Source organism: Styela clava, chromosome 13 (assembly GCF_964204865.1).
Source record: "Styela clava chromosome 13, kaStyClav1.hap1.2, whole genome shotgun sequence".
Taxonomy (NCBI): domain Eukaryota; kingdom Metazoa; phylum Chordata; class Ascidiacea; order Stolidobranchia; family Styelidae; genus Styela; species Styela clava.
This window is the reverse complement of record NC_135262.1, coordinates 18,842,150-18,868,269: the sequence shown is the minus strand read 5'-3', so window position 1 is coordinate 18,868,269 and position 26,120 is coordinate 18,842,150. Positions and strand designations below refer to the sequence as shown.

At 37.1% G+C, this 26,120-nt stretch overlaps 3 protein-coding genes across 3 annotated transcripts; all 3 read left to right on the top strand.

Annotated features, from left to right (window-relative positions):
* Positions 1 to 404: 404 nt before the first annotated feature.
* LOC120332679 (small ribosomal subunit protein uS5m-like) lies at positions 405 to 4,709 on the top strand. The gene is made up of 3 exons (XM_039399976.2): positions 405 to 1,098; positions 1,992 to 2,122; positions 3,501 to 4,709. Exons 1-3 carry the CDS (start codon positions 452 to 454, stop codon positions 3,884 to 3,886), a joined length of 1,164 nt encoding a protein of 387 aa, XP_039255910.2. The 5' UTR covers positions 405 to 451; the 3' UTR covers positions 3,887 to 4,709.
* Positions 4,710 to 13,812: 9,103 nt separating this feature from the next.
* On the top strand, positions 13,813 to 18,562 carry LOC120332680 (ankyrin repeat domain-containing protein 60-like). The gene is made up of 6 exons (XM_039399977.2): positions 13,813 to 14,343; positions 15,198 to 15,322; positions 15,442 to 15,607; positions 17,146 to 17,250; positions 17,344 to 17,591; positions 18,269 to 18,562. Exons 1-6 carry the CDS (start codon positions 14,172 to 14,174, stop codon positions 18,407 to 18,409), a joined length of 957 nt encoding a protein of 318 aa, XP_039255911.2. The 5' UTR covers positions 13,813 to 14,171; the 3' UTR covers positions 18,410 to 18,562.
* Positions 18,563 to 21,675: 3,113 nt separating this feature from the next.
* LOC120333346 (uncharacterized) lies at positions 21,676 to 23,906 on the top strand. Its single transcript, XM_039400746.2, has 3 exons — positions 21,676 to 21,810; positions 22,031 to 22,159; positions 23,221 to 23,906. Exons 1-3 carry the CDS (start codon positions 21,726 to 21,728, stop codon positions 23,730 to 23,732), a joined length of 726 nt encoding a protein of 241 aa, XP_039256680.2. The 5' UTR covers positions 21,676 to 21,725; the 3' UTR covers positions 23,733 to 23,906.
* The last annotated feature ends 2,214 nt before the right edge of the window (positions 23,907 to 26,120 follow it).

Genomic DNA, 26,120 nt, shown 5'->3' with positions numbered 1-26,120 from the left:
GCCAAAATGTGGAAAAATAAAATCTTGGTGCAAATAAATTGAAATAACGTATTTGGATAAAAAAAAAAAAAAATGAAAAAAAAAAAAAAGTAGCTACTCAGAGTGCACCTGCCATGGTATCTAGACTGGTTGAGTTGTAAGCTCATCCCCGGAGTCTTTGTTTTCCTAATCTAGTTACCGGTACCATAAAACGCTGATATTTAGGTTGGCATCAGTCAACATTGTCTGATTGTGGAAGGTGAATGAGTGGTGTTGCAGCAGCTTGACATAGTCAGATGGTGTCGCTTTATCCGTAACATATTCCGTTTATTTCCCAGACAGTGAAAATTAATTGCACACTACAGCACTATCCTCAATATAAATATATATCCTCCCTTTCGTCAATATTTTGAGCAAATAATCAATGTGTTTATATTATTTTTATCAAGGTTTTCAACATTTATTAAAGAGCATGAATGTTTTAAGAATATCAGTCAAAAACCAATTTCATTTTCATGTTGCTATTTTGGGACAAATTAAACAAGAGAGATGTATCGGCCATTTTCAACATTCGGATAGCAAAACACTATGGAAATCAGTCAAAGCTGAAACCAATAAAGCTGGAGGCCGAGGGAAAAGAACTGTGAAAAAGAAGGAGATTGATTTTAGTGTTGGTAAAGGGAAAGGTGAAGGAAGAGAAGGATATTTATGGCCAGGTCTTAATACAGACATTGAAGGCAAAATCATGAAACGAACACCAGAGGAACAAGCTTCGTTTGAAGAGAAACAAAAGGAAAAACCTGATTCAAAAATTAGGAGGAAATTTAAGGTTGACAGTAGCACCAGAGGGTGGTCAGGGTCTAATTATGGAGGCCAACGCATTCTTCCACCAATGGATGAAGATGAGAGCTTATCTCAGTTTGATGCTTTTCTTTTGAACGTTGCCAGAGTTTCACATATGAGAAATAGTATTGGCCGAGAGTATTCATTTCGATCGATTGTTAGTGTTGGAAATGGAAATGGCACATTTGGTGTTGCAATGGCGACTTCAAGTGATGTTGCTTCTGCTTCTCGGAAAGCAAGAATGAAAGCACTTAGGAGGCTTCAATTTATAGAAAGGTTGGTAGTTCAGCATCGTTTCAGTTGTTAAAATATCAAATGTTTGGAAATATTTGGTAGTCAACGCTCGTTTCAGTTGGTAAAATATCAAATATGTAGAATTAAGTTTTCAAAATATCACGAAACGCTCACTAATTTCACAACCTAATTGAACTCCAGATTAAATTTCCTGCTCAACTTGAAGTTATGATGACATATGACTAGAATGGTCTACCACTCTCTATATTGACAGCTCATTCTCAAGATATTCTCTCATACATTTATAAGGAAGATTGTTACTGCCAAGAACAAAAGGGTGTCTAGATGAGTCGAAATAAGATTAGTTTTAGTTCTATCCCAACCCTAAAAATCCACTTTGCTTTATATGAAAATTGAAACTTCTGAATCATTTTTTTCTCATTTTTGTTCCAGTCACTCTTATTAATATCTCTACATACCGCTCTATAACTTCCTTTACTCTACCATAATGGGACCATATAGTTGCTTTGCACTTTTCTTGAAATATACATATTAAGTTGGATTGCATAAACACTGAAAAGCTTTCCATTTTTATATGCTCTAATGAGGAAAATTGAATTGTACTTAAAATAAAAGCTAGGAGATATGAAAGCTGAAAGAGGGCAAACCTCTCATCCAGTTACAAGTTTAATTTGGACAAAAATAAAATTTCATTTTCTGAATACATCATGTCATGCTATGAGAGTCTTATCGCTAAAAATTTTATCATTTGAGACATATTCTTGCGTTATAAAATCAAGAATTAAAATATTGAATATGATTAATTTTAAATCGATTCGATCGTATATTCAATTCACCATGGACATCTCTGGTTGGGCATTTATTCGCTTAAATTAGTATATGAAATCTTATTAATTTTGAGAATCTATTTTCAGGTTTGAAGATCGTACCGTTTACGAGGACATGTATGTGAACCATCATAGAACATTTATGCATATTCGACAACAGCCATCTGGATATGGTCTGCGATGTCATCGGGCTATTATAACTATGTGCAAGTTGGTTGGTAAGTAGCGATTGTTGTAAACTGCTTGTCTGAGGAATGACTTTGGTCGGACGAAAGGTTACAGAAATACATTTGTGTTAGTGTGCAGCAGGAGGCGAGGACTCTTGAATTGGATAAAAAGTAATTAATATGCTCTTTTATTTGGGAAAATACATCGGTCCATGGTTGAGCTGGAATACTTGAGATACTGGTACTAGGGCTGTCCAAGCAACCGAGTATTCGAATTCGAAGCGTTTTTCGGCCAATTTACGAATCGCTAAAATACATAATGGGCCACATGTCCACCTTTGCACTGCGTTTTTCACTGGGCAAGCAAAAAGGGGTTCCTGTTGCCCAGTGACATGTAATTATCCATTTCATACAGGGTCATAAATGAAAAGTTATCGGTAACAAAGATTTGAAGATGTCGTTTTTTGAGAGAACACAATGAGAAAAGGGCAAATTTAGTATTAGCAAAAACGCCAGTTCTATAAATAAAATCGATTTGTAGCTGTAATCAGGACTGAAACACTTTTAAAGGTCCAATAGCTTTTTTTTCAATAGAATTTGTAATTTCTTCTAATGGCAATACTTTGTATCATCTATTTATTACTATGACAAATAATTGCATTCTTGTATGTTGATGGCTGTTGTACAGCAACAATATGGTCATCAACTACCGTAATAATGTCATCAAACTAGCTCTGAATTTGTGAGTTCCCAAAATGCGATTTTAAATTTGTTGGTCAACAGTTATATCTATATTAATAGTTGTTTATCATTCTACTAAAAATTACACAAAAAATCTTGACTCAATAATACTAATGATAATAAGATTAAAATAGCAACTACGGGCTTTGCATGCCATATTGAAACTGAATCCATAAAAAGGGGCAATTCGAAAGTGTGCAATTTCCAACTATTAACAGTTGGTAGTTTTCGAAACCCTAATTTTTTGACCAGTTCAAGGAGGCTTGTGATCTCCTTTTATAACTATGGAAATATAGTTATGCAAAATATTAATAGCAATAATTTAGATGTAACTGCACATACTTTATCACAATATCGAAGTGGAAGTATTTATTGTACAATAGAGACAAATTTAGGATTACACAATAATATTCGATTATTCGGTTTGATTCGAGAAAAATATTCAATTCGATCCAAAAAGTATTTGATTTTGGACAGCCCTAACTGGTAAAAATTTGATGAAGAATGTTTGTTTAACTAATAGTCTAATACCTAGTATTGAATTTAATCAAATTAGAATTTTGTTTTACTTAAAAAACTATAATGGTTGACAAGTTTTATATAAAGTCTTGCAAGCAAAACGAAGCACTTCTTCACTAGGCAATCATGTTTAGTATAAAAATTATTATAAAACTCGTATCTATTTTAGGTATTGAAGATTTATATGTGAAGACAAATGGTGCCACCACTATGCTTAACCTTGTCAAATGCTTCATGAAAGCCTTACTTGCTCAAGAAACCCATCAACAAAAAGCTGACAGACTAGGGTACCATATTGTTGAGTATGATCCTCTACGAGACAATTACCCATTAGTTCTCGCCTCACCAAAAAATAGGGTTACCAAAGAAGAACCGTACGATGAATACAAAGAATATTTAAATCGACCTTTAATAACCAGGGATGTGCGACGAAGTGAAGGATTTCATAATCATCACTGGATGGGGATACGTTATGGTACTAGTCAAGGGCCTCCCATCCCTAATGCAACTGTAATACCAGACAAATTAAAAAGAATAAAAGAAGCAGAATTGTGATTAACCATACCCGAGGGTTTGTGTACCATCCTTGTGTAAAATGATATGCCATATTGTGGAGGAGAATGATGATGTTCTACAAAATGGGGACAGAGACATGTAAAACATTTTGAGTGCTGGAGTTGTTTTGGATATCACAAAATTTCAGTGAAACGTTTTAAGGTTGTTGTTAGCATGATAACACCATTCTGAATAGTACCAAGGCTTGGAACCCGAATACACTAGAATTAGACCCAGGATTTGTCCAAGACCAAATACTAACTATGCTGAATATATATATTTTTTCTGGTATGGAATATCAGGCACATTTTAAATAGTGCCAAGTTCAACAGTTAAATTTATGTAAATTTATAGAAGATTAGTTTTTTGCAACAATGCAAACTAGTGAGATTTTGATTGATAGATTTTGAATTTTTTAAAGTTTCGGAAATGAAATTGGGGGCTCCCGAAGTATGCGAACCAAGGTGGCGGACATCGGAATGTAATATGTGTACTAGGTTAGGGTTAGGCCATAATTTTAGGTATAGATACTACGGGAGGCTCTTGGCTAGTCTTCGAACTGATAATAGGACTAAAATAAGGAAAATTGGAAAAAAATTATCGCCTAACCCTAACCTGTTACCCATGTTACGTTCCGATGTCCGCCATCTTGGTTCGCGTACTTCGGGAGCACCTGAAATTGAGTCTATTTTTGTCTTGAGTATTAGATATTAAATGCTTGAAATATTGACTTTTCTTTATTATCTGTAAAATGAATTTTTGAATATATCTCATTCGTTTTGGACATTCCTGGTTGAAGCTATAAATATGTTCCATCGATCTACTTGTCAAAGTGTCGTCTGTGACTTTTAAGTCAAACACTAGCCGGTTCGATTTATACGCCCCCGGCATAAATGTGGAAAAGTGAGGTAGTTGTGTACATAGGGCATACATGTTACTCCTATTAAAAATTGCGGTTCTTTATGCTTGTATTAGTTTGCGCCAGGGCTATGGAGTCGGTGATATTTTCATATGTGCAATGTTACCGGAGATAAATAAATGTAGGGACACAGACACTATTGCATCTGACACTTAATAAAACAACGACGTCAATCATATATGTCATGAAATATGGAGTGTACGGGGAATGGTCTGCAAGATATTGGATGGGCATCGCCTCCCATAGTCAGACGCTTTTAATTATCCTCAAAAATGTCTTTCTAGAGTTATAAAATCGAGGCACATATATTTCTAAAAAGAAATTGGTAATTGCGACAATAAAAATAAATGAGCAACCCTAATTTTCACAGAGTCGTGATATTGTTGCTCGTTTCTTATTTCCCGTTTGGAAATTGGCAGTACCTACTTACTAGGAGAATTCGGACTTTTTTCCACCGTATTTTTGCAGCGTCTACTGTTGTGCGAGACTGTACTTTCATATACATTAGTGTTCATATATATACATATATGTGTTCTTCTGTGAATATCAAAAATGCAGTGATTTGCACTTCTATTTGGAAATTTTTAAATGAGTAACTTTTCGTTATTGAAACGCATATGATAACGCAAACTGAAGTCTGAGAGGTTTTCATTAGAGAATGTGTTGATGGCGACAAAGTCATCTCAGGAACATTAATCGTAAGTAACAATGTACTTTTTTGTGTTTATCTTCATGAATTTATTGTGGGGCTCCGTAAATAATAGTCAACCACTACCCGGGCTCCATAACACCAAAAGTTCAAGAACGTGTTTGTTCTCTTTTGTATTGAATGCGCTGTCAACAAGTTCACGACATTCCAAGACCGGGTTCGCTCGAACTCCCTGAATTCCACCGCTGTATTGCGTGTATTTCTACAGCTCGTGTGGCATTGCACCGGCACGTATTATTACAAACCTTCCAAGCTTTACGTTCGATTTGATAGTATCATAGTCAAGTTTATTTTTTCCAACCAGTAATATAATAAACAGATACAAACGCAAAGAATATGCGAAAAAGTAAAGAACATAATTTTACTGGGGAAGGGGAGCCGCGGGGAACTTAAAGTTTGTTATCTAGCAGCGGAACCCAAGATTCAATCTAATTAAGATTCAATTTTAGAAGATTAATATATTATATATCATGAATTACTAACGAGAAATCGTCATGACTCGTGTGTTTTTACACAAATATCGCAAGCTAAAGTTCATCGTAGTTGTTACTCTTGTTCTATGTCACAAAATGAGATTGCTCAAGTACAGTATTACTTTCATGTCTCATGCTATGAGTGGTCAGTGGTTCTCAACATTTTTCAACGTCAGAGCCAGGTTTCAAACATTAAAGTTGTAGGGATCCGCAAAAATACAACGCAATTTAAAATGGCAACAAAGCAAAACTCAAGTATGTATTTTAAAATAAAAACATCACCAAAACTTGGGGAAAAACGTAGTATATATTTACGGGAAAACATTTATTTTGATTTGAAAATATTTCTCTTTTCAGTGTGCGGGATAGCCTGCTTGTGATTCAGTGGCAGCGCGTGATCATTTTGACAACCGGGGCAAGCTACTGCGGGATCAAGTCACCCCTATCTACGGGGACAGGATGAGCGCTGTAAGTTCTCCCATCATTTTATGAGTATATAAAACCATTCCATCGGTAACAACCAATCGGCAAAAGCGACAATTTTTAACGATAAGAAAGTGTCTTTAATTAAAACCGGTCCAAGTCAAGGGATTAATAAATATAGACATAGTTTATTTTAAAACCTCTTTCAAAGGGAAAGGCAATATTTACCCAGATGAATACAATGACATATTAACAGAAACTTCGGGAAAGCAGACAAAAACCTAAAATAAGGTTTAAAACGTTACTATGAAGAAAGGAAAGTTAATGCAAAGATAAGGACATGCGTCGCTCACTCATAGATATACATGCTGCTAGACTTCTACTGCTTGAACATATATGCAACACGCCGCGGTTTCTTGGAAGCAAAATGCTCAATCACGCGCTGATTAAAGTCATGCATCCCAGAAATAACGTCTCTGTGAATGAATAAAACAGCCAAGGAATTTAATCTATCTTGCTTCATTGTGTTTCTGAGATACGTTTTAATACGCTTCAGCGTGCTGAATGTTCGCTCTGCGTCGGCGGAAGAAATAGGCGTCGTCAAAATGATGTCCAGAAATTTTGCAGACGCCGCAAAGGTAGTTACTAGGGTGTTATCTATAAGGAACCCATAGAGCGCGCAAGTAGATGTGATGTTCAAAAAAGTTTGATTGGTGTATATACATCGCAATTCGTTTTCCAATTTGCCCACGTTTATCATGGGGTAAAATTTGGAGACAGTAGTCAACAAATGGATGGGAAATTGACGTGCAAATTTTGAAAAATTTTTGGGGTTTATCAAAGAGAACGCGGCAAGGTGTTCAGTGCGCAGACGATCGCCTATTTGATTCACCAGAATGTCACAGCATTCCTCTGCAGACAAAATCAAACGCTGCGTTGTTTGCCCGCGGCGTAAAGAAGCACTCCATGTGTCGTCGTATTTTATTGTTTCCCGGATACGAGATACAGCATCGCAGGAGTCTGAAATACACGACTGCACAGACGCTCCATCCATTAGCCTTGACTGCAATGCGCCGTATAATACATCCACGTGATAGAATATTGTGGAGAAAAAAGCGAGAAAAAATGAAAACTCACCATCTTCTAGCAGACACTTTAGACCTGCCGCCTCCCTCACGGAGCGTTCGTCCCAAACCGGAGAGCTCTGAATGCCATTGAAACACTCAATGAGCTCAGACCTAATTTCGGACACGCCCTGCACCACGCGTGATTGGAAGTTCCAACGTGTTGGTGCACAAGCTGGGAGACGGCGGCTACATATCTGGCGAAGGAGGTCAGAGCGCTTCGGCCCGAAACATTTGCAAAAAATATACGGACGAGAGAGGTATCAAGACACATATTTTTAATAACGAGGTTAAATTGGTGTGCATAACAATGTAAAAAATGCGCATGAGGAAAATCTTCTTTTATATAAACTTGAACACCATGTTTCGACCCACTCATGACTGCCGCGACGTCATAAGTTTGAGCTATCAATTTTGACTTCGCGTTGTAAGGCTGTAACACTTCTTTCAGTACAGCCGATATCCCGCAAGCCGTGCGATCAACGATTGGTACAAAGCTGTGAAATCTCTCGGTAGGTTTACCATCTTTCACAAACCGAAAAATCACAGCCAGTTGGGAAACGCACGTGATGTCAGTTGTCTCGTCAGACTGAATCGAAAGGAACTGGCAATTCTCAATTTCCAGAGCCAAATGTTGTAAATAAATTTTATACATAGAGTCGAGCAAATCATTTTGGATATCCTTAGATGTCCCTTTCGAAACAGTTGCGGCATCAAGATGATCTCTCAATACTGTATCTAGGGATGCGGTGTATTCCACCATATCCAAAAATACCCCTCTATTATAAGAGCCAGCCCGTTCATCGTGCCCACGGAGGGACAGCTCGTGACAACCAATGAACTTCAAAACATCTATCAATCGACCGAGAACATGGCGGTTTTTCTCGACGTTTTGGTTGTGCCGACGAATAGAAACCGCGCGTCCTTCATCCAACTGTGCTGCAATATTAACATTTCCGAATGTTCGGTATTTTACTGAATTGTCCAGATGCTCCATAGAAGATTGATGATCCCTGGCACGCTCGGAAAGATGTTTAAGATCTCTAAAACCAAATTTACACCAACGTGAGTCACGGGCGGTAGCAAGAAGTAGGCAATAAAAACAAAAAAGTGCATTTTTGTCCTCGCTGTAACACAACCATTCGTGTTTTTTATACCAAGTTTCTGCGCAGAATGTACGTCGACGCTTTCCTCCGTCATGGGATTGTTCCAGTGAACAATTTTTTGGTTGATAAGGCCCAAGACGTTGTACCTCTAATTTTTGTTCCAGCGGCAGCTGCGAAAACGGAGTGCGAAGTGTTGCATCAACCTTATTCATTATGAGGTCTAAGTCTAAGAAATGCGGAGCCGGAAAGAAGTGAGGAGCTCAAAAGGAATGTGGAAAATCGAAAGCAAATGGACTAAAGGTCTCTAACTGATTCAAATAGCGAAACAAGCGACAAAAACGAAGGCGAGGAAACTATCAACTCTTCAAGCAACCAACGAACGAGAAGGAATGCGTGAATATGTCAACACGTTGTTGTAAGAAACGTCGGCATTGTGTCGTCATAATTTCGGGGCTAGCCCCGATCGGCCCCGATGATTTAGTAAAAGAAACAGAAAACAAACGAGACAAACGCGGCGAGTGGAAGATAAAAGAGAGAATACGATATACAATTAGCAACCGGGGCAAAATCGGCGTCGCCCCGTCGACGTTCGGCGAAGGCTTTGCGAGCAAAAAATGAACCATGTCGGGAGAATATGGCTAGTGTAGACAGTCTGTGCAACCGATATTGAGGTATTTTTCGAATATTTTTTATTATACCAAAAAAACAACCGGGGCATTGCCCCGGTTGGCCCTATTGACGCGCCGCCACTGTTGTGATTACTGGAAACAATGAAATCAGTGTACTGACTGACTACTGGAACGTAAGCCAAACATTGTCGAAGAACCCTATGACATCATAAAAAAAAGTTGCACTCAAAACGACAGTATCAATTCAACCGTAAATATATAAGCTACTACTACACTGCACTTCATTCAGTCTTTCAATTTCAAGTCATTGTTCAATTTTCAATGGAAAACATGGATTTTTAAAGGATAATGAGAGCCGCAGGTAGGATAGTTGAGAACCGCATGTGGCTCCAAGATCCGCGATCCACTGCAACAAGATCAATTTTGTCATGATACGTGATGGTCTATTACTGTAATTACTCTATTACTATGCCAAGGGGTTTCATAAAACTGTATGACGATTAAACGACGTTGCTCCGGCTAATAAAACAGCCTCTGGACTTCGCAAGGTTATATTACGAGGTCAAATTTTTCAATCCATTTCAACTGACAAAGTATTTCTCAAGTCCCGAAGGCAGGAAAACGAAATGCACACGGCAACACAAATGTAGTTTAAAAAGTGCAAAAGAGAGTGGCTAGATGCTGTCGATGGATCTTGGCTTCTATTAGTGAAATAAACTACCATTTATTGTACTAAAATTGAATTTCTGACATTGTAAGGAGATTTAATGTTACTATATATTCAAAACTAACTCGTGTAGTTATGAAATAATTGTTTTTAACGAAAAGGTGCTCCCGAAGTATTCGTACCAATATGGCGCACAACCTGATCATTGTATATGTCTCAGGTCAGGGTGCAGGATGTGCGTCATCTTGGTACGAATACTTCCGGAGCGCCTTAAAATCCACTTAGAAAAAATTGCTTAACATTATATACTCCACACCCACCTGGGTATCATTATTTATGTCATCGGCATTATAATATCTAAACAATAAAAAAAGCTTTATGCCTCAAAACAACCGGCCACAATTCTGCCGGACTATTTCGTGTCCGATGTACGGTTAGCTCGGATAACTTTAGTTTTTATTAACCGGATAACGGATATATCCGGGTATTCCAAATTTTAATTATCCGGTTAACCGGATAGTTACTGCTAATTTTAGAGAACCCATTTCACAAGATTTTTGCGGTGAATTGACCGAAAACCACCACACATTTCTATAGTATTTTGTGTTCTGTATTATTTTGTGATTTCTTGCACGACGAAATATTGACGAACTTTGTACATATATACTGTAATAGCATACATATAGTACAGCGTTTCCCAACCCTTTTTGGTTGCGGACTATTTTCTCAACGGCGAAAACCTTTGCGGACTCGATTTCCGTTTATTGCAACCGTACTCTGTGTGAAAAAGCAATAAAACCAAATACAGCAGAATTTTAACGAATTTCAAAATCGGAAATTTGCCGCAATTATGCGTTCGTGAAAAGGCCTTTTCTGTAGCACAATATTCAATCCATGACAAAATGACAATTTAAAATGTCGTTCTATCTTAATTTAATTGTGTTCATAGTAACTCGCGGTTGCGTTGACTTACGACAAGATGAAAGCATTACTTCTTTAAAATGCCACGGCAATCTGCGAACATACAAATGTGAGAATATAATTTGTTATCGCCGTTAGAAAATTCCTACTATCTGCTATAACTTTCCAGAAAGTACAACTTGATTTAGTACTTATTAAAAATATATTTAATAATAATAAAGCAAGGCGATGGACATGTAATTTTGATTTACTAATATACTACAGTAAGTCCCCCGACTTACGACGTTGTTCCGTTCTTGAGACGCGGTGTAACCCGAATTTCAGTGTAAATAGGAACATTATAAACAAATTACTCTATACATATCGTACTGTATTGTAAAGTATGGTACTGTAATAAAATGTACAAATAATGCAAAAAAGTACTTTATTAGAAAAACAGGAAAAAATTCAATATCGATATTCGTATATAGTTCGCAATTGTTCACGTAATTTACGATGTAAATGACGAAAACCAATGAGCCCAAAGCACTGATTTTCTTGATTACAATGATCTTGCTTCGATATTACAGTATTATATTTTAATGGAGTGCGTTCGTAACCTCGAAACAGCGTAATTCGGGGCCGTCGTAACCCGAGGACTTACTTTATTCAATTGTGATCATTTTAATCTGCGGTTGTGTTGACGTAATAAAAACAATACCACTCACAAAATATCATGACAATCCGTGGACACAAAAATGCGTGGTAAAGTGTCTGATTACATTTTGTTTTGATTCGTATTTTTGTGAATTCGACAAATCTGATCCGTTCGTACAACACTTACGGCGCTCCAGTACCGTACGTACTAATGCGGAGGCAGTAAAGCAAAGAATCCTAAGGGGAAAAGCCCTGGTACGTATACCACGGTAGCACCCGAAGTTTTGCGATTTGCAATGTCTAAAAAAAAGCGTTTTTAATCGGTCGCGAACCATCATAAAACTTATTGTGTTCTTCGTTTTATTTTGAGTATTTTGTATTGCCGCTTTTCAATTTAAAAAATTTGGATTACCATCATTGACACTTAGTCACTTACCATAAAAAAAATTATTCCTCGTTGCTCGTACTCGTAAGAAACACCCCTTAGGTATGTATCGACGCGTGTGCCGACTCGTGTTTTCGTCGGAAATCCGCAAGTGAGTTGTGAAATCCAATTGTTTAATAAAGCGACGCGCAGGTGAACCGTCGCGTCACCTGTTACCAAATCTTCGAATAGTAAATTTCTATTCTAAAAGTTGAATATTCGAATATATGCTCAGCCCTATTCAGTAACCAGTAATTATTGACTGGATTAGTGTTATGTGAATGAACTTGCTTTTTATGTTTTATGTAAATTCTAACGTAAATCGTAACTTGGCTGATAGTTAAGTATCGCAAAAACGTTTGCGGCGCGCAGTGAATTTCTGGCTCGTTGCGGATTCATTCAAACGCTCCGCGGACTCAAAAAAAATATAATACAGGGAGGACAAAGTCCGTGAAATTTTTATAACAAAAGAAAGATGATATTGAAAAAAACGAAATAGTCAGGAATTCCTTCTAATTTGAAAAATTCACCTTTTGAACGTGTCACTCTAAATATTCTCACATTTGTACTAATTAGGCCACAACTTAAAGTTTAATTCGAATACTTTTTAAACTAAATTAACTGAGCCAAACCAATGCTGCACCAGTTTTTGAACAACTTTACTCATCACCCTAGGTGAGTAAATGAAAAACATGACACGATACAAAGTCTGTCAAATTAAACTTTGCTGAAATAATATAGACCATCCTGCAAACAAATTATTTTGGGAAAGTTACATGAAAACCACAAATGTTGAACAGTTCTTTTTTTTTAATTTTCGAGAAAGTCACTAATAAAGGCGGCCGAAGCGTAAAATATCGTTACAGGCTAGTTTTGTTAGCATCGCCGATTGTTTTCTTCCGTGTCGCATGGTTATTTGGGAAATTAACATCGGCAATATTCAAATTTTCTATTTGATAAGAAGTTACATTCCGTGAAAGGTTACTCTTGTTGCATATTCAGTAAATACGATTAGTACGAAATGCTGGCGATTCAACATCGCCTAGAATAGCGTTTTGTTTTATCCATCACTGGCTCATAAATCAAGAGTCGTGGTATTTTCGTTAGCATTTACTGTCTTATTTGCAGTCAAAAATGTGTGTTTCAAATTTTCTCAATTAACCGCGACATGCGACAGACTGTTGCTGTTGGAGTCATCAAGGAAACTACCAAAAAGGCCGGGAATGTGAAAGAAAACAAGGCAGCAGCTAAGGCCAATAAAAAAAACAGGAGCATAGAAGTGACTGGAAGCATCTGGCGCCCATCAACAGCTTGAACCGAGTGTCATGATCGCAGCCACATCCTCAAAAAGCGTCGCAAAGTATTTAATATATAAGTATATTTTAAATACTTAGTTTGAACTACGCGACGTAACAAGAAAAAAATCGAGCGGCATGTAACAGTAAAGTTCACTACAGCATTCCATGGATGGCTAAAATACAGGCAGAGTAGTGTGGATAAAAGTTGTTATTATATGCCCTGGGAGATATCAGTCGCCACTCAACAAAAAATATAGAAATCACTAATGCGCATATGAATTATTTATACTCCTCTATTATCTGGTTAATCGTCACAATAATATCCGGATATCAAACAGCAAAGTAATTCTCGGTTATCCGGATAACCGTTATCCGGATAATCCAACCCTAGTCAGATGCATAGGACTCGGTGGTAGAGTATGCCATAACCGACCAGCGATTACGTGAAGCACCTTACGGCGGCGAGGAGTCCGGCAAGCATATCGCACATAATTATCTCCCACGGGATTCGAGCCTACGCAGGTTAATCAGAGGTGCCGTAGCGAGCATATTTTTAACACTTAGCACAATGCGCCACACCGCCTACCTACGTTCCGCTCTCATATTTCAGCCGTTCTTACCGTTATTATGATTATATATTGTTGTGGTTCATATCAGAAGCACCTGAATAAAATAAGAATAATTGATTGATCCTGATTTCAGGTTGGAACCAACTGCACCAGAAAATTTCTGTCACCATGGGAATATCCGACGAACCGTGAAGACGCGGAGCACAAGCCTTCAGTACTGGAGAATTGAATTTCGAAACATCGTCAACATAGAGCATACCGGTACCGTACATGTCCAGCGATTGGCGAACGCTGAGGAATAATACATTTGAATTTAGGGCAAGAAATATATGGTACCGCGGATAGCGTTAATCCCGCATCTCGTTTTAGTACGGTTATTATCATACTATGTCAAATGCAACAAAGGAATTCTCAGTAGACGTTCTTTTAAAAGAAACAAATGAAGTTTTCACGGTTAAAAATGTCACCGTTCAGATGACCGTTGAAACACTGAAAGTCAATTTGGAAATTATTGCAGGAATACCAAAACCTTTACAAAGGTTGATGTACTTGGACGAAGGTAAGTGCAGTTGACAAGGTGTAGTTACTTTGACCACAGGAACCAGGGCGCGGCGGTGTGGCTCAACGGGCTAAGCTTTAGGAATACGCTCGCCACCGCACCTCTAATTACTCTGCATGGGTTCGCAGGTTCGAATCCCATGCAGGGGTGGTTATGTGCGAGATTATTGCTGGACTCCTCGCCGTCGTTGGGTGGTTCACGTAACCGCTGGTCGGTTACGGCTTCCTCCACCACCAAGTCCATGCCTCCGAAAACAAACAATACAGTAAAACTAATCCCACACCCGACTTGGAATGGTAACCGGACGAGAGGCCGTGGTTCGCCATATGGATAAGCCGTCTTATCGGCTTTCCTCTCCCCCGGGATAAATATGTAAATCCTATCCTATCCTATTCAAAATCCAAGACTCCTTGGGGTGCACACCTTTATTCTTAGTCCAATAGGTACTAAGAAAAGTTGATTGCACACCTTAATCTCGCAGTGTTCCTAACGCACTTTGGAAGTGGAATAAACCTATGCGTTCACTTGCAAACAGTCCAGCATTCTGTTGAATTCATCATTGTTAATATTTTGTTATTGTGGTGGTTATCATTGTATTAATAGAAAGATATGAATTTGATGTTGAAGAAAGAGTTTGTCAGATTGAAATGATTCGAAAAAACTATGATAATCAGTATTTAATTTCTGAATTCCCATCTACAGATCTACCTGTTTGCATCATTTTGTCAAAGCTTTTGCTCTCTTTAGCACTTTTTAAATATACTGTCCCAATAACAAAAAAAAGAGTACGGTATGTTTGATAGTTGGTGTTAGATAAACTCTCTTCTTGATCAAAATTTTGTTTTTTTGTTTAGGTGACATGGAGGATAATAGCACTCTTCAACATCACGACATTGTTTCAGGAGCCAAAATTACAATGAAAATATGGCGAACATGGATGCACTTGATTCAAGCTTGTGTCAAAGGTGAACTCAGAGAGGTATTCGATTTGTTGAACTGATAGCTTTTGTAACGGTGAAAATATGGCTCCAACTAGATATTATTGTATCATTTAAAATTTGAATGAATGTAATGAACTCATGAATGAAATTATTTTAGGTGATGAAATTAGGAGTAACACCAGACAGTGAATATCAAGATCCAAATTCTAATTTCATGGGTAAAGAACGAAGGATTGATTGGTTTTTTGAACGACAATCTGTGGCATTATATGTATCTGCTCATCGGGGTCGAGTTGATATTATGAAGAAATTAATTTCAAAAGGTAAGTTCATTTTTTAACAATGCAAAAAACAAGCCACACTCCACAGTATCTACTGCTTGACACCCCAAGTTGTGTAATTCTGTTCCAGATACACAAACATTTTTGGTGGATGAAACTGTTACGCAGTTCTTTTCAATCAGTTAAAAAGTGCAATCATACTCTTCACTCACGCAGTAAAAATACTGATTATTCAACACTGAATGAACTCTTCTCTGTTTTCAATATCGAATATGTTTCTGCTATTTGAGATACATGCTATTGTATTGCAAAATGACACAAATTTATACATAAGTAAAAAGTGGATCAAAGTTATACCAATTTCAACAAGACTGTTTATATATATTCTTGTCCACAAGATTCCCAAATATGGAAATGTGGTCACAATAGTTCTGTAGAGAAGCATTTATGAGACTCATTGAAAAACATGCCCAACTTTCATGAACTCATGCACAACTTTGAAATTGCACTTAATTCAAAAGTCTTTACTCATATCCAGTCAATTTTCGAGTTGCTTGACTTTATATTTTCATTGGTATCCAAAAGTATTTTCAAATTTTTGTAAACTTGTGACCTTCACCAATGTGTCTTGCGCCTTGTGACCCAAGTTACAACTCCTACGATGTAAACCACTGCAATAATAACTAGTGGATATTCGAAGCGCAAGTGATGCTAAAGATTCCATCCATCTGTTTGAACATGAGCGACTCAGCAGTGTGGCAAATCGTGCTCAGCGTTAGGAACACGCTCTCCATAGCACCTCTGATTACACTGCATGGGTTCGCAGGTTTGAGGATTTCTGGACTCCTCGCCAGCGTAAGGTGGTTCATGTAACCGCTGGTCAGTTACAGCTTCCTCCACCACCAAGCTAATGCATCTGGAACAAATAACTGACTAATTACATACCTGTCCCATATGATTAAGCTTATCGACTTTCCTTACCTCTGGGATAAATATGTAAATCCTATCTTATGATCATTTTCAGAGGTATACTTGGCAGCTAAATTAGGAAAAACAAGTTTTAGGCAATTTACCAAGTAAAATAAAGCACTTTTTAATGAGCACTTATTTCAACTATTATGAACCAACAGTGCGAACTCAGAAATCCTAGAATCTCATTTTGAGTTTTTCTAGCATTATAACAGCAATTTAGATGTCGATTATCTAAGTTTTGTCTGTAGCAGGTAGTTCATCAACGTTATTCGTAACATGATGAATATATATTTGAGAAGAAAAAATGAGAAACATTAGAATCATTGGAATAGAAAAAAGTTTTTTCTTCTCAATCCCTCACAAATAGAAGATTTTTTCTTATGGCAGTAACTCAGTAAGCACATAGAATATATCACAATGAAATTTAACTACATAGATAATTCTCACTGTTATCCCAGCATTTCGTAATCTGAATTTGAGAAGCTTGTTTATACTTTTTGTAGCCTTGAAACTATTGGTGTTTTTGCCATTTTTTTTTGATGCCATCCATTGCCATACCTGTTTCAACGATTGAAAGACTCATGTTTTGATATATTCTTTACCATCAGGTGCTGATGTGTCCAAAGCAACAAAATGTGGTAGGACTGCATTGCATGTAGCAGCAGCGTCTGGGCGAGATGCATGTGTTGATTTGTTATTATCATATGGTGCAGGTTAGTTTCTTGCATTGTGATTTTTATATAATGTTTGTATCTGCTGATAATTTATTCCACATGCAATTTTTAATGTTCAATAAATGATCAAAGGTGAACTGATCAAATCAGAAGACAATTTTGGAAAAACACCACTTCTTCTTGCATCGGAATGGGGACATAAATCCAGCGAGAGACGATTGTTTTTATTCCAGTGGCAAGTTCGTGCTTCCCAGATGAAAGCCGATGTCAGTAAAAGCGATAAGGATTTAATGGCACATCAAATGTTTGATTCATCTCTCAAAACACACCTGCAAGGATGTCAAAGCCAGTTGTATTTTTCAAATGTGCTACCACCACAGGTATGTATGATTTAAATTCCTTTAAATCATTTTTTTAACTACTAAATCATCACCTTCCAAAACCACTTATAGGCGAGATAATAGTAGATATTCCATCTCATCTCATGGTTCACTTACTTATGGTTTCAGCTTCCTCACCGATCCGAATCTAACAAACAATAAAATGGTTAAATGGCTCGGCAGTGAGGCGCATTATTCTAAGAGTTAGCAATATGCCCTGCAGAGGTTCGAATCCTGTGGGGATAAATATGTGCGAGTGGATTGCTGGACTCCTTGCCTCTGTAAGGTGCTTCACTTAACTGCTGGTCGGGTACGGCATCCTCCACCATCAAATCTATGCATCTGAAACAAATAACAGGCCAACTAATCCCATACCTGACATGGACTGGTAACCTGACGAGAGGCTGTGTTTGTCAAATGATTAAGCCATCTTAGCGGCTTTTCTCTCCCTCGGGATAAATATGTAAATCCTATCCTATATTCTCATACCCGACTTGGACTGGCAACTGAATAAAAAGCAGTAGTCTGCTTTGTTATGTGATATAGTGTTAGTGTCTAATCATTGCCCTAGAAATTGATATGAAATTTTGATTCTCTACTCTCAGGGTACTTTATTGTTATTATGCTTATTTAATCATTACTTAGCTTGTTGTTTAATTTACTATTTTCTCTATCAGGAATTTGAAGGAACTGCGCTAGAGTCCAAGCACAGCAAACATTATCATAAAATACTACAGAGCGAATTAAAGAGAGAGAAGAATTCGAAAAAGAATGGTGCAATAAAGAGTAAAGCAAAACGGAAAGTTAGACTCTCATGATGCTTTGCTATAGATTTTTTTACATATAAATAACTACCGGTACTGTTTCATTTACTTGCTTATCCCGTGCCTATAGTTATCACTGTCAAAAATATTTTCTACTTTCTTAATTACTTGATTACCAAGAAAAGCTTACAACTGTTCATGCATGAGATCGTGCTGCTGTATGGGATCAATAGAACGGGCCGAGTTGGATGCTCTGACCAGCGAATGCTTCAATATTTGGTTTAGAGTAGATATCGTACATGTAGCCCACAACTTCTGCTGTATAGAAAATCATATTCGTAACTGTGATAGAAACGTCAGGAAAACTACTCGAGTGTGAAACTATTAATTCTGAAGGATCCAGAAATGCGAGCGAAAACGCATGACGTAGCAGTGGGTGTGTCAAAAATTTGTACCACTCATATGCGGGACGCGTCCCATGGGCTACGTGGGACATAACATTTTCGAGACACCGCGTGATAGTGACGTTTCATGGTCAGCTATAGAAAGAGCCATATAGTCGGTGGCGTATCCACGTAAAATTGCGCCCATGTCAAAGTTTTAAAATGCGCCTCCTTGGTCGTTAACTGACAATTTTTAACGGCTGGAAATTGGATACTTATACGAAAATTAAAAAGTTTCGTAAAAAATTATCAAGCTCTTGTTCAGCACAAAATGTACAAATGAAGATGTCAGATCGAGCTAAATGGATTACGCAAACAGATGACGATTAAAGAATAAGATATTTTCTGAAGAAAACAAACCACACTATAATCGATAGGCATTTGCCACGTATATATGAAATAACCAACAGGCAAACAAATTATAACCTTACCGAGTAATACCGACTGTTTTTTTTCCCAAGGTCAACAAAAAAAATCGAATATCTTAAATGAAAACTGCAGAACACTGGAATAAACATGGACAATAAGCACTACACTACAGTATCAATACCGAACCCCACAATAATGTGGCAATAAAATTAACTCAAACGGTAATTCGTCCAAATGGGACTCATGCATGGCCGCTCAGATTCAATGAAATATAGTAAACTCGCCGAAAATATTTTACAAAACATTCAACATCAGTTAGTTGTATTCAAATGTATGGATTTGATGGTGGAGGGAGCCGTAACCGACCAGTGTCGAAAAGGTGTCCAGCAATTATCCCCGCATGAGGTTCTAAGGACCTGCGAACCGACGCAGAACCTAGCGCGTAGTACGGTGCGCCACACCGCCTATCCAGATTCAGTCATAACGCGGGAAATTAAGATATCACAAATTAGCAATTTGCACCGGCCATAATCTTTTTCGTCAGCTTGGAATACGATCTACAGCAGAGGTACTCAACTTCCCAAGTAAACGGGCCGCATTTTAACCACAAAAGATGCGACGGGCCACAGAATAATTTTATCATGTATTTATACTATTTAATTCATGTATTAGTCCGATACTGATGTTTAATATGCTTCTTGTATTCATTTTTATGCATTCTGAAACGTGGTTAATGCGTAGCATTCGTAAGTTTGCAGTTGCGTCGAGAACTATGGCAGAATTTTGCAACGTGAGGAAAATATAATTATACTCAACAACAATGTTTCATAATACTTTTATTCTATTGTAAAGCGCATTTCCGAAGGGTAGATGGAAGGTGCGATGATCGAGCTAAGTAACTCAATTTTTACTAACAATACGTAATTCAACTGTTTTCTGTGATGACACCATCCATAGTCTTATCGTGCGCTGTAATGGATGAGAAGACGGATACCGTATTGAAAAATCGTTTATATTCGTTACGCCGCAGATATCGTGATATATGTTTGGGTTCATCAAAGATCTTTGCGAGCCGCAAAATATGCACAGGCGGGTTGAAAACCTCTGGTCTACAGAAACAACATATATATAGATACGGACTAAATACCTATCCTTTGTTGTGTCATTATGGACATATCTGATTTACAATCGCACCATTTAACAAACATAAACAGTCCACGACACATGGACACAGTCAGTGACGTCAATATTTTAGGAATTTTTCTGTTTAATTCACGTTTAACTTCATCACAAGCTTTAGTAGCATGCAAAAATGCTATAAAATTGGTGATGATTTTTGCAATAATGAGTAGGCAGCTGTGTTAGTGTGAAAATGAACATATATATATGTTCGTGTCCGCGTCGACCAGATATTGGAATGCGTTTCCATGCACGAATTTAGTGCGGATATACAACTGGAAATATGCGAAAGGCTCCTATTCCCTCTGTAATAAATTCAATGAAGGCATTCATTAAGTTCAGATATCATAATTTGGTGATCAAATATAAATGGAATCACACAAAATACGTATGGTTCTATATACATTACCGTCTATCCTCATAACAACATATATTATATCAAAATAGTAGAAAGTAGGAAACGCAATCGTAGACAAGCATACCTACATACGGAACGTGTATTCCTCAAAATCATCCCCTGTATAAATAAAACGCAAAATATGTTATCGGATTGTTTTCTTATAAACAGCAATTTTATTGCAACAACGACTGTTCATAGTACATGGCATAGCACGGGACAACCTGACAGACCGACAACAATGAAATATCGCGAAAAGGTAAGCTGTACAGACGTCGGAAAAAGAATATTTCGCCTTTATGAATCAGCGAAAAATACGAATACATGGGTAAATTATGGATTATGATACAAGAGACGGCGCATTTTATTTTTACCGTGAAAATGGCAGGACGCGAATTCAACCCTGTCGCCGAAAAAAAAATTAGTCTAGTTAGAGATTAGTCTTAATTAAAATATATATCACTGAAACTGTAGCGATCAAAAGAAAAATAATCAAAAACATTTCATCATGAAAATACGCAATTCCAACACTCTTATCTTATCCAGTGGCTTCAACAATTGGGGAATGTTTAAAACAGACTGTATTGTATGCAGATCTCTGTGGTTGTAGATATTGTCGCATCCATTACTAACTAATATCATAGTTTATTCGTATACATTGCTTGGTAATTCATATCACAACATTAATTTAATTTTCGATATTCAATTTTTCCCTTTCAACTTTTTTATTATATTAAAATAAAACATATCTCAAAAATCAACCCAGTGTGATATCTAAGACAACAAAAATTGGGGAACGCGGTAATGTTATGATGTATATTCTGAAACGGATACTTGTTAGTAATCTCTCTGTTTACGGATGCAGGAAAATACGAAGAGTTTGCGAAGTTCCGTTTCACTTTTGCGTACATGCTCTGAATAAAAGCTAGATTTGATCAACTAGTACCGAAGCATTACAAAAAAAATTGCCGAATAGCAACATATGAGGCAAATGGAACTGAACATTGGAGTCCATATGCTGTTCCTCATTCTTATTGCGTCGCTGAATGCTGTGTTGGCTGTGGAAGGTTGGTATAATGTGATAAATGAATATTAGATAGTCGGCAAAATATAATAGTTTGTATGGGCGAGTCACATTGTGATGTTTATCAAATGCAGAATTATAAGTTGGCCCGATTTTTGCTGTATTCACATGCAAATGATCGATTCCAATAAAACTAAACTGTTTAAAATGTTTATCACGATTGTGATCAATTATCATTGATTTCGTCCTTCTCCTACTTACAGTTATGGTCACTGTTGATGAACATGGCGAAGAATTAATCCTCGATAATATAAAATATTTGAGTGTAAAAGCTGAACAAGTACATTTCTTATCGTGGGGTTTAAACCCCCATACTGGGGCTGAGTTACCAGGTAAGTATTCCATGCAATGAATTATGTTTTTTAAAAACCTAATTTCTGTGTGAATATTTTGGGATTCATATAGAATTCAAATAAACAAAATGAATCGACATGTAACAGAACTTGTTGCTGCCAAGAGGGCCTGCCAGGCCGATGTTTTCAGTTATTACTAGGAATTTTGACCAAGGTATTTTTCGTTCAAATTCCTCTCCGACTTCGGTAGGGCTCGGTGGTGTGGCGCATCGTGCTGAGCGTCAGGGATACTCTCGCCACCGCACCTATGATTTCGCAGGTTCGAAGCCCATGCGGGGCTAATTATGTGTGAGAGGATTAATGGAATCCCCCCCCCCCCCACGTGATATCTATGTATATCCTATCCTATGCCGTAACGCGAATGACGCCGTGTAGTGATATATCTATTGATATATTTGGAAAATCCAATATAGGTCTACATTTTTGATCCTTCAACCAAATTTAAAATATGTTGCCACATAAGTGGATGTTGCCACATGTGGATATGTTTCAAAAAAGCGTGAGTTTGTGACGTTCCGAAAATATTAAGCACTCCACATCCTGTAAGATGTTCTATTTTTTTATTGTAACAATTGGCTACGTTTTGAGATCGTCACTGGTCATCAATGATTAGACCATAGTAACCAAAGTAAGAAAACTAAATATTTAACATGCGTACAATATTCTGGCATACACAATTATAAATTTTCTGCACGTAGCATTGCGACAAACATACAGACCCGCTCTATTATGGCATCAAGCAATGATTATTGGTATTGTGAGGTCACCATGAGCGACTATAGAAATATTCTGAGAAACGCAGAAAATTTTCTATTCGCAATGTGGAATGTTGCTTTTTTGATTTTTGTCAGTCGAAATCACTTTAAATGATTTCCATTTTATAGTTGCCTTAATTCAATGTAATTTTTGATCTAAATTAGAATTTAGGTTTGGTTAAATCGTAAATAATGAAAATTGATGAGGTGTCGGAATATTTGAAAATTTTGATGTATTTTTTTTTCTTCCTTTAAATCGAATATTTTGTATTTTTATTTGTAAAGATGGAACTGTAGAAATCTACGAAGTCAGGTCAGCTTACAATGATTTTCGAAATGGCGTTCAAAATCTGCTCTGTGGCAACTTCATGTGTCTATATGGATCTGAATGTAAAATGAAACTTTTAGAACAAGTATATTCAGCAGACGCTCTGAATAGAGCATCGGAAACTAGATCACGGCTAAGCCAATTATACAATGAAAAAAGTCTGGATCAAATTTGGAGCATCGACTACGTTACGTCGCTGATAAAGGAATTCAGTGACCCATGGGGTCTGTTCAATTACCAGTTAGAAAATGAAAATTCTGAACCATCGGCGATTCTACCGATCACTACTAATTATTTTTCTGATTCTGAATGGTTGTTCGTACAAACTACATATGTTATATTCAACCAGATTATTCTATCTCAGAATCCAATTCAACTACTTGACAGGTTCGCTGGATTAATTGTGATGTGTGAGTGCTCACACTTGACGGCTGGTGTACACTGTGAACAATGCATCAGCAATAGCTAATCGTACTCCCGCTATTCCAAGAGCATGCATATCAGAGCAGATGTGACATGGCCATCTATTACTCTGAATCTATATAAAAATGAAACTTAACTTTTCATTAGTGACATATACCTATAAAACTTATTCTTTCCTTTTATTGAATTGTTATTGATACAGAACTTGGTGATACGAAGAGTCTACTTGTTTTTTTACTGATTTACAAATTTATTAAATTTGAATGACTAATAGATATGATGTTTGAAGTCTTCTATTATTGAAAAAAATATAAAATGTCCAAAGAATTGTCTAGTTCAAGAGTTCTTGAACTTTTTCACAGGTCCCCCTAAAATAATTTTATTTTTGTTTGTGCGACCCCTATCGCAAACTGATTTAAACGATAAAAATGGGGAAAAGAATCTTCAATATAAATATTTCTGTTATTTCGTTTCAGCAGTTACATTAAATTGTGACTTCGTTTTCGACGGGGCAGCATGTAAGTCATTTCTGACATTTGCTCGTAACCAAGGATGAAAATTCTGACCCAAATTTGCGTGTAGTGGCAATTTCCCATTGTACGCTAGAACAGACGATCTGATCGGGATCTGTGTTGAACAATTTTTACATCATTTCATAACTGAAATTTTTCTGTTTAATATCAAACAAGTCCAACATCGCGATAATTACCTACATTGTGACGTGTGCGCTCTGGTATATTGAACAACACAACGGATAAACGAGCGGTAATTTAATCGTTATGCCAGATCTTAAACAGAATGGCTAAAATAATGACAACACGGGACAAGCAATCAGTTATCCTTCAAATTTTTTTTTAATTTATGCGCACCTTGTGGTGGGTATTGAGACAAATCCATTCTAATCCTAAAATTCCCAATGACACTTCCCTGGTCATATTTTCAGAACCCTTGTTTTAATTTATATCGTCAAATTTATATTATATCAGCAAGTCATCCGGTAAAATTTAGCAATATTTTCATTTTAACTACAATTGGTTTGTCACCATTATTTCACATTTCAAACCTTCTTCATAATAAGAAGACAAGTAAACGCCAGAAGTTCAGATATGACTTCAGATACTCTTTGGATACCTTCTTAGATGTGTAGCGTTAGATGGCTTGAATATTTTTCACAGGTTTAAGAACTTACACAAATTCCATCTAACACTTTAACATCTCCTGGAGTCTAGACCGACAAGGCTTTAGTGAGCGCTGTAGTAAAAGCGAACAAAGAACTTTTGCACACGACAAAATCTCACAGAAGGACGGCAGTCTTCACTCCGTTCCGTAGGGCCAAAATATTCCACTGTCAATTCCTCAGCCCACACGCAAAGAAAATAAAAACAAGATCTGTCAGGAAGCGTACGCCGGTAGTCGTGTACGTTTTTACAGCGGTCGACGTAAAATGTAAGCCGATGGGGAAAACATCGCTCACTGTCATAATAGTCAGCAACTACTATAATAGGACAGAGCCGGGTTTGAACTCAGCTACAGCCGTCACGGAGCGACGAGACCAGTGGTAAAGCATACCGCATACCGGCTTCTTTGAACATACCGACGACCAGAGCTCTGTAAGGCGAGAAAAGCCTATAGGTCCAGACGACGAAGCGTACGTATCCGATGATTCTTCCAAAACTTATTCCCAACATTTGGCATTATCTTTTTATTTATTTATTTATAATATTACAGTTTGAAAGTCAATTAAAATAATAAGTAGACAGTGAGAATTAGGAAATAGCTTTTTATTGTATCGTCCTAGGACCTGGGAGGTCAAGGAAACTTTATTGGATGTCAAACATCCATTTAGTAGAGTTTGATGTGAAGCACGTTTGCCCAAAATAAGATCGGATCAAATTTTCCTGATTATTGAAACTTTTCTGTCCGATTGCCGAATAAGTGTTGTTCCTGATAGGCAATGAATGACGATGTACGACCTTCTATGCTGGAGGTTATTGTGAATTAAAGTTGGTTTTTGCAGCTTTCAACAACCTTTAGGAAAGAATATCATTTTTGATCAATATGCAACTAAGATGATGCAGTCTCAAGTCTCTATGGAGACTATGGCACATCTTATACGCGGCTGGATCAGGATAGTTTTACTCCTATTACAAATTGCAGAAATCATTGAAATTCATAAACTTCCTTTGAATTCAGAAGAATTTTTTATTTGTATCTCATGTATCATTTTAGTTTTTCCTCTTAAATCTACGCTGTTAGATTGTATCGACTTGATAAATCTATATTTATTGTTTGTTCGAGTAAAGCAGTGAAATTGTGATGATTAGGGAAATAGAAAATAGTAACTCGAGACGCATTCAACTTACACGTTTTGTATTTGTATTATAGATACATTAATCTCTAGCGATTTAATTTGATTCATTGTAGACTGTAGACT